At 38.4% G+C, this 9,819-nt stretch overlaps 1 protein-coding gene across 1 annotated transcript; it reads right to left on the bottom strand.

Annotated features, from left to right (window-relative positions):
* Positions 1-572: 572 nt before the first annotated feature.
* Positions 573-2,421, bottom strand: LOC112115944 (insulin-like peptide INSL5). Its single transcript, XM_024213178.1, has 2 exons — positions 2,244-2,421; positions 573-817 (listed from the first exon to the last, which is right to left on the bottom strand). The coding sequence occupies exons 1-2, from the start codon at positions 2,419-2,421 to the stop codon at positions 573-575; spliced, it is 423 nt and encodes a 140-aa protein (XP_024068946.1).
* Between the last annotated feature and the right edge of the window lie 7,398 nt (positions 2,422-9,819).

Here is a 9,819-nt window from a genome sequence, read left to right as displayed (position 1 = left end):
ACTGGACTAGATGGATCACTGGTCTGATCTGATATTGCAAGTCTGATGTTGAGCGTGGGTGCTTGAATCACAGTTTCATTCTGATACCCATATTGTAAAGGCATTATGGATACTACATGTCTTGCATTATTATGATTTTGATCTCTGAGTGACACTATTAGCTATGTATACCCCCAGCTTTGTAATCCTGCTGGGGGTGTTCATAAATGAGAAAGCACAATGAGACACATACATAGTACATGGCACACTTTATTAAAATTTAGCCACAAAAACTGAAACTAGTACAATAATTGGACAGGGGGAAATATTTGCACATGTGGTTTGCAATTTAACTATTTAAAACATGTTAAATACCTTGTACAAAGAGCTGAGCAATCATCACTAAAAGGCATTTCAAAGCTGCTTTGCATTATACTATTTAAAATTTAACCTTTAAGTCTCGGTGTGATGCAGAAAATAAAGCTAGAATTCAAGAAACACAATTGTAATAGTCTAGTTTCAGACAGTTACATGTTGTGATTATTTTAATGTATTAAAGCTATGGATATAATCCGTCCAGCATCTGATACATTTTAGCACAGTGAACTTATATCTTTTTCGCTGCAGCCGATGCTGCAGCAGGATGTAGTAAGCAGCGAAACCACTTCCCGTCTTTCTTGTATAGACTTTTGCCTGGTGCCTCTTAAGTCTCTCTGAGACTGGGGTTTGTTGTTAAGGGTTTCTTCCCTCATGGGTTCTAGATTCTGAATGCCATATTCCAAGGGTTCTGTTGAATCACTGTTTTCACGTGGCAAATGCAGGTGACTTTTTCTGTCTTCTGCATAAAAATTAGAAACAAACTAAAATTAGAGGGCATAGAATCCTTAGTAAAGTGTAGACTTTCAGCTCTAACAGAAAAGATAAAGTAGCCTACACCAAAGAAACCAAAAGGTCAAAGGTATTCTCACCTCGTTCTGGTTCATTGTGCCTGTCTATTGTGGTCTGAATGATTAGGATTTACCTGATCATTAACATTTATTTCACCAGAATTGCACTGAAACAGATGTCTAAGAATTAAAGAGCCTATTAATATCCCATTAAAGAATCTGTAATTCTTTTACAGCTTGTCTGTGTAGCTGTTTAAGTGAGGACAACAAATCTGTTAGTGCAGTTGCTTTGATGGCTGAAACTAACTGTACATTTGTTTCGAAGTACTAACAGTGCCCCTTCATTCTGACCATTACATTTAAAATCAACATATTGTACTATGATATGGTACATTCCTTCCTAAAGTTCAAGTGCCATTGCTTTATGTATCAGATATGAATAGTTCCAAGATTTTCAAAAATTTATACCCTAGTATTGCAAATTGTTTCCCAGCTGTTTGTAATTCAGGTGCATTTTAAGGAATACTGTATTTTGAAGCTCTTAATACAATGTGGTGCGCTCTTTAAAAAAGAGAATAAGGATCATAAAGTACAGCAACATCCACTCCTTGCCTAATACTGAGTTAAGTGATTTCCCCATTTGGCTAGTTCTCTAAAATATTTTGCAGAAGTATTTCTAGCCAAACCTTTTTCTCTGCATGTAGCCATGAGATTCAAGCTTTCACTAGTATAAGAGTGTCCATGAAAGTAGATGCTTGACTGGAAAATATAAAATACATAGAAAGAATGGTTTCCTAAAACCAAACTCACTTATTTAATCCTTTATAATTAAGGTCCCAAATTTTGAGTACAAATCGCTAGCAATGCGTATTACCCTGGTATGACTTTAATGTATATTGCTGAATTTTCTGAAACTTCCCAGTAATTTGCAAATCAGTTTGTACTGTAAAACATCTTGTGGGAAAGCCATGCCTCTTGAAGACAATGGCAAAACTTCCATTCACTTCAAAGGGGGCAGGATTTCCCCCCCCTTGACATAAAAGTTAGGGTTGAGCATTTCAAAACTAAGTGTTAAGCACACAATTGGCCTGAAAATCTCAACCTAGATCCTTTTTTATTTCAAAAAACAAAACCTTACCTAAGCTAGGTAAGCTTCAGAGAAACCTAGTGCAAAGTTGTGCAATTTCACTTCCTTATCTGAAACAAAGCCCCCACAATACCGACTCAAGAAATACATTTTACAGAGATAAAAGAAACTAAGCATCCAATTGTGCCCTTAGAGGCATCCAGGTGACACCACCCCCTGCTGAATTCAGTTAGATTTGTGAATGCATACGAGCGAAGAAGTGAGCCCACTGCACATAACCCAACACTTACCAAATAGATCCTGTGGATCGTAAATCAGATGCCTTCTCCATCGGGATCCCCCACATGTGAAGACGACAGCTCTTATGAATTCTCTCCCACAAAGCTTCATAAAATTCTCTTCACCTTTTACGTCAGAGACTGCTATCAGGAGAGAGATTAAAACCAAACCCTGGATTGCACCCTTCATTTTGCAGAAATAGCGCCTGTTGGATCAGAATTCAGTGGGGAAGAAAGAGGGCCAGCAACGCCAAGATCTGAGGATTCTCCTGAATCCAGCCTATTTATATACAATGTCCATTGACTCTATAGGGCAAGGGCTCATTTTCATGAGGCTTTAATGTTTGTCAAGCATGTGAGTTAATCAGCTGTTTCTGGTAACATTTTAAGTGCTTTAGGATTTCCACTTGGATTCTGAGCAAACAATTATTAAAGGGTATATTTAGGAAGCACTATTGCTTAACAATGGAAGCATATCCAGTAGTGCAGCATATTTATAGAGCACTAGCTTAGATCAACATGACGAATGAGTACTTTCTGCAAAAAGGAATGGAAGTTTTATTGCATGTTTCACACATTTAATTGTGTATGTTGTTTTTGATTGTGGAAAAGCTCAGTCTACAACAGCCAATTTCACAGCTGTGCTAATGATGACCATTTAAATAGAGATCTGGTCATTTCTGTTATACTGAAAAGCTCAAGCTACAGAGTGATTTCACTTTTGTCAGTTCTTTAGTTCTCATTTATTTAATCATACGCCCATTTATCATTTTTGCTCTTGCTAAGTGTTCCTTCGTGTAATTTGGCAATTGTGTTTAAAAATATGGGCCAGATTTTCAAAGTTAGGCACCCAGACCCATTTCATGTAATGAAATTATTCATGTGGAGACTTTTTGTGCGCCAGTAAATCAGGGATTTGCACAGGCACATGGCAAAATAGGCACCTAATCTGCTTCTGCACACAAGGTATCTTTATGCAATCAGTTAGATGGTGCACATGTGTACATGTGCAGTTGTATGTGGCTAGTTTTGAAAATCTGACCCTGTAGATGCATGGTGTTAAAAGGAAATTTAAATTTAAAACAACAGGGAATATGGTGGAAAATGGATTATTTCCACATGCTCAAAACAAACAGCAAAATACCTATAATTATTCTATCCATCCTTTTTAGAACATAAGAATGGCCCTACTGGGTCAGACCAAAGGTCCAGCTAGCCCAGTAACCTGTCTTCCGACAGTGGCCAGTGCCAGGTGCTCTAGAGGGAATGAACAGAACAGGTAACCACCAAGTGATCCATCTCCTGTTGCTCCTTCCCAGCTTCTGGCAAACAGAGGCTAGGGACACCATTCCTGCGCATCCTGGCTAATAGCCATTGATGGACCTATCCTCCATGAATTTATCTAGTTCTTTTTTGAACCCTGTTATGGTCTTGGCCTTCACAATATCCTCTGGCAAGAAGTTGCACAGGTTGACTGTGTGTTGTGTGAAGAAATACTTCCTTTTATTTGTTTTAAACCTGCTGCCTATTAATTTCATTTGGTGACCCCTAGTTCTTGTGTTATGAGAAGTAGTAAACAACACTTCCTTATCTACTTTCTCTATACCAGTCATGATTTTATAGACCTCAATTATATCTCCCCTTAGCCATCTCTTTTCCAAACTGAATAGTCCCAGTCGTATTAATCTCTCCTCATATGGAAGCTGTTCCATACCCCTAATCATTTTTGTTGACCATTTCTGAACCTTTTCCAATTCCAATATATCTTTTTCGAGTTGGGGCAACCACATCTCCACACAGTATTCAAGATGTGAGCGTACTATGGATTTATATAGAGGCAACATGATATTTTCTGTCCTATTATCTATCCCTTTCTTAATTATTCCCAGCATTCTGTTTGCTTTTTTGACTGCCGCTGCACATTGAGTGGATGTTTTCAGAGAACTATCCACAATGACTCCAAGGTCTCTTTCTTGAGTGGTAACAGCTAATTTAGACCCCATCATTTTATATGTATAGTTGAGATTATGCTTTCCAATGTGCATTACTTTGCATTTATCAATATTAAATTTCATCTGCCATTTTGTTGCCCAGTCACCCAGTTTTGAGAGATCCTTTTGTAGCTCTTCGCAGTCTGCCTGGGTCTTAACTATCTTTAGTAATTTTGTGTCATCTGCAAATTTTGCCACCTCACTATTTACCCCTTTTTCCAGATCATTTATGAATATGTTGAATAGGACTGGTCCAAGAACAGACCCCTGGGGGACACCACTATTTACCTCTCTCCGTTCTGAAAACTGACCATTTATACCTACCCTTTGTTTCCTATCTTTTAACCAGTTACCAGTCCATGAGAGCACCTTCCCTCTTATCCCATGGCAGCTTACTTTGCGTAAGAGTCTTTGGTGAGGGACCTTGTCAAAGGCTTTCTGAAAATCTAAGAACACTGGATCTCCTTGGTCCACATGCTTGTTGACCCCCTCAAAAAATTCTAGTAGATTCGTGAGGCTTGATTTCTCTTTACTAAAACCATGTTGACTCTTCCTCAACAAATTATGTTCATCTATATGTTTGACAATATTGTTTTTTATTATAGTTTCAACCAATTTGCCTGGTACTGAAGTCAGGCCTGTAATTACAGGCCTGTAATTGCCGGGATCATCTCTAGAGCTCTTTTTAAAAATCGGCGTCACATTAGCTATCCTCCAGTCATCTAGTACAGAAGCTGATTTAAACAATAGGTTACAGACTACAGTTAGTAGTTCTGCAATTTCACATTTGAGTTCCTTCAGAACGCTTGGGTGAATACCATCTGGTCCTGGTGACTTATTGCTGTTTAATTTATCAATTTGTTCCAAAACCACCTCTAATGATACCTCAATCTGGGACAGTTCCTCAGATCTGTCACCTAAAAAGAATGGCTCGGGTTTGGGAATCTCCCTCACATCCTCAGCTGTGAAGACCGATGCAAAGAATTCATTTAGTTTCTCCACAATGGCCTTATCGTCCTTGAGTGCTCCTTTAGCACCTCGATCGTCCAGTGGCCCCACTGGTTGTTTAGCAGGCTTCCTGCTTCTGATGTACTTAAAAAAAAATTACTATTACTTTTTGAGTCTTTGGCTAACTGTTCCTCAAATTCTTTTTTAGCCTTCCTAATTGTATTTTTACACTTCATTTGCCAGTGTTTATGCTCCTTTCTATTTTCCTCACAAGGATTTAACTTCCACTTTTTAAAGGATGCCTTTTTGCCTCACACTGCTTCTTTTACTTTGTTGTTTAGCCACGGTGGCTCTTTTTTGGTTCTCTTACCATGTTTTTTAATTTGGGGCATACATTTAAGTTGAGCCTCTATTATGGTGTCTTTAAAAAGTTTCCATGCAGCTTGCAGAGATTTCCCTTTTGGCGCTGTACCTTTTAATTTCTGTTTAACTATACTCATTTTTGTGTAGTTCCCCTTTCTGAAATTAAATGCTATAGTATTGGGCTGCTGTGGTGTTTTTCCTGCCACAGGGATATTAAATTTAATTATATTCTGGTCACTATTACCAAGCGGTCCAGCTATATTCACCTCTTGGACCAGATCCTGTGCTCCACTTAGGACTAAATCAAGAATTGCCTCTCCCCTTGTGGGTTCCAGGACCAGCTGCTCCAAGAAGCAGTCATTTAAGGTGTCAAGGAACTTTATCTCTGCATCCTGTCCTGAGGTGACATGTACCCAATCAATATGGGGATAATTGAAATCCCCCATTATTATTATTGAGCATTTCACAGTTAGGTGGTCGGTAATATATCCCTACTGCTATATTCTTATTATTAGAGCATGGAATTTCTATCCATAGAGATTCTATGGTACAATTTGATTCATTTATGATTTTTACTTCATTTGATTCTAAGCTTTCTTTCACATATAATTCCACTCCCCCACCAGCACGACCTGTTCTGTCCTTCCGATATATTTTGTACCCTGGTATTACTGTATCCCATTGATTATCCTCATTCCACCAAGTTTTTGTGATGCCTATTCTATCAATAGCCTCATTTAATACAAGGCACTCTAGTTCACCCAGTTTATTATTTAGACTTCTAGCATTGGTATATAAGCATTTTAAAAACTTGTCTCCTTTTAGCTGTCTGCCATTACACGATATAATTGAATGGGACTCTTTTTTTATTTGACTGTTTCTGATCAGACCCTGCCTGTATTTTATTTTGGTAACATCTGAAAAATGGGAATTTTTAAAAGAGCACGGCTGAGAAGCTTTATGACTGTGCTGCATAGACCCTATAAAGAGAGATTTAGAAATCTGTGACACTGCTCTATCATCTATCTGTATTATTTTGTTGGTATGGTATTGCTGTGTCTGTAGGTTCCTAAAGCATTATTTTGCAATAACACATGCTTAAGAAAATTGTATGGTTTGGACAACTGAGGTCAGAAATTCACTATTTAGAAAAAAACTACATGAGCAACCTTGAAGATCTTTATCACTTCCTAGCATCAAAAGTGTTTCCCAGCACCATAACATTAAACTTTAATTGTTTTGCACAGAGTGAGTTACTGCGTGTTATGGGTGTGATGGAAAGGGCATTTTCACTACTAATACCGGTAAGTAAACAACTATCTTCATTGATGAAAAGAAATGGTGTGTTTTTTGTCAGATTTTTAATAATGATTAACACATGATTCACCTTAATGGTTGTCGTCCCAGAAACATACGTGAATTTGTTCTCTGTCAAGGGTCAAGCTTGCAGTTTTGTCATAAAGTGTGTAATGTCAAAGGAAATGAATGGTAATGGTACATTGTACACCTGTAAATGATGTACAATTTTGAGGTTGTGTTTAAACATTGAGCATTCACTGTAAAACAAATGAGACAGACTAAATGTTCTGTACATTTAAAAAATAAGGCCCACTGCATAACAACACTCAAGGACAGAACAGATATTGCATTCATCAATTGACAGGCAGAGCATTTCACTTCAAGGCTTTGATTATATTTTTCCTGTGTCTAGAGATGAATCTCCCCCTAACTGCAGATAACTGGCTAGAACTTGGAATAATATTGTTAATTGGTCACATGGGAAGATGATCCATTTTTATGGACAACTAATACCCCAAATCCTCTAGGATAATATAGTTGTCCTCATGTAAGGACCCCCAGGTCCAGTATCATTATTCAATAGAATTAGCAATGTGGTCTACAAAGAGTGTAAAGTGCCTCTGTACAAGGAATCCATGTTCAAATCTGGCCAGTCATTCATCACTGTGGAATGATTTGTGGGGGTACTGTGTATCTGCCTTAGTAGCTGTTACTGGTTATTGCTGAAGTTTAGTTGTAACTGCTTGAGGAGGTCTGCCTTTATCGTTAGCTGTGGTTTGAATGCAGATCACATGGGATCTGAAAAAGATCTTGCTCACTCACTATATTAGGTATTCCCAGGCAAGAGAATGCCAGGTTGAGAGCAAGAGACGGAAAATTGACTGCTTCTAATGCAGACTTGAGGCAATGTCTTGATTCCCACTGTGGTGGCCTAAATAGGAGTTTTCTTCCAGGTGTTTTCTTATTCTTCCTCTAATAAGTTAAGGCCTGACCAAGAGCCCAGTGACTCTAGTGGGTATCTTTCTCTTGCCTTCACTAGGTTTTGGCTCAGGCCCTTGATGTGCCATGTGGTGTTGGCAGGAAGGCAAGGCTGAGGGAGTACGTGTGATGTTTGGACCTGAACATTGTGAGGTTCATCGTGGTTCCTTCAGGAGGACAGTTTCAGGCCAGCCCTGTCTCTTGGATAAATGAGCTTTGTCTTTCAGGCTGACAGGTCTGTTGTCTCTGAGCAGAGCTGTTGAGGTACTGAAGGATGAAGCTCTACACTAGGTGTCCTGGACATAGGCTGTTTAGTGCTTTGAAAATAAAGACTGGGATGAAATCCTAGATTAAGGGTGAAATCTTGGCGCTGGTGAAATCTATGGGATTTTTGCCATTGACTTCAGTGGGGCCAAGATTTCACCCCACGACCATAAGTATAATGCAATGTCATATGTAGAGGAATGATCTCTTGGACTGCAATAGCATCTCCATACATGCTTGGAGAAATTCTTTGTGTTTCAAATTGTCTGTTATGAACTTAGTTTTCTGCCATTGTGACTCAAGTTTCCAGCCCTCTCTTTACTTGGAACTTTACTGAGAACTCTGGGGATCCATATGGGTAATGAAGAAGGACACGATGTTTTGTTTGATTTATGCAATTGACTTGTGCATTGATACAGGAAAATATACTGGAAGCATAACTTATACTTAATTTGTGTGCAATGATGGGCATTTCCAGAGGAAAATTCAGGGCATTCAGTTTGATTCCAGATACATTTAATGATGGAAAAATTGTTACACTTTATTTAATACAATATAGCATTTTATGGTGATTTTTTTCTGCATAATTAAATGACAGGCTTCAGGATATACAGACACATAGGACATCATTATTTGTTGTCTTTTCCTTTGTTTACTGACTGAGAAGTATTATCAGTAAACTAGTGTTAACTGGCTAGAGCAGAGCCAATTATGTCATGTAAAGCATCCACCTGTAAAAGAAGAAAAAAGATACTGTTTTGCATTGTAATTGTGCTTAAGAAAAGAAGCGATCTAAAAAGCCCCACTTAGTCTTAGATTAATGATATCCACATAATGGATATCAAGAAGAAGGGAGAAGTAAATGGCTAAATTAATTGTATGATGCTAGTTGCTTCCTTTTACAGACCTACTGTTTCCTAAATAGCACCTTTAGAAATAGCGGGTGTGGTAGTTTAATGAGATTTCATGGCAGGTAGGACTGTGTAGTGTGCATTTGCAACATCATACTTGACGGCATAAACTTATTCTTCTTTATAAAAAGAGGCTAGCCTGCAAGGTGGTGCCTGTTCAGTAGGGCAACGTACACCATGCTGTAGTCTATTCACTTGATTAGTATTCGAGTGAGCGGAGTTCACTGTGCTGGGCACTGTATATAACCCTAGAAGGACACTCTTGTCCAAAGAGCTAACACAAGAAATAAGCAAAACAGACAAAGAGAAATAGTATCCGCATTTTACAAACAGAGACCTGAGGCGCACAGCCTAATTAAGTGACTTGTCCAAGGTCACACAGGACATCTGTGTCAGAGATGGTAACTTAACACAGATCTCTTGTCCCAGTCCAATGCCTTAACCACAAGACTATCTTTCCACCGTAATTTACGGCAGAATTTTCTGTGCTTAAAAAATTTAGAGAAGTTTTGTACCTGATAGTGGTGATTGTGTAATAATTTTTTTTAAGTGTAACAGTTATTCCTTAAATTCTTTGGGGCAGGAACATCTTTTTGTTCTGTTTGCGTAGTGCCTCGCAAAAGAAGGAGCCCATGACTAGGGCTTCTAGGCACTATGGTAACACAAATAATAATAAAGAGCTATTGTTTAATTCTCCAAGTGAGGCTCTCATAAAGGTTAGCATTTTCTCTCCCCCAATATTACTTTACATACTGTTTTACACTGAAAGCAGTGTGCTTTACAAAGGTGGGTAATCACCCTATTTTACTAATTGGGAAACTGAAGCACAGAGCA

This window comes from Terrapene carolina, unplaced genomic scaffold, assembly GCF_002925995.2.
Source record: "Terrapene carolina triunguis isolate 2854851 unplaced genomic scaffold, T_m_triunguis-2.0 Scaffold210, whole genome shotgun sequence".
NCBI lineage: Eukaryota > Metazoa > Chordata > Testudines > Emydidae > Terrapene > Terrapene triunguis.
The sequence above is the reverse complement of the archived record's forward strand: the minus strand, read 5'-3'. Positions and strand labels throughout refer to the sequence as shown.

Coding starts and splice junctions, on each gene's coding strand:
- LOC112115944 (XM_024213178.1), bottom strand. CDS start 2,421: ATGAAGGGTGCAATCCAGGGTTTGGTTTTAATCTCTCTCCTGATAGCA. Junction 818..2,243: donor CGATCCACAGGATCTATTTG/GTAAGTGTTGGG, acceptor ATTTTTATGCAG/AAGACAGAAAAAGTCACCTG.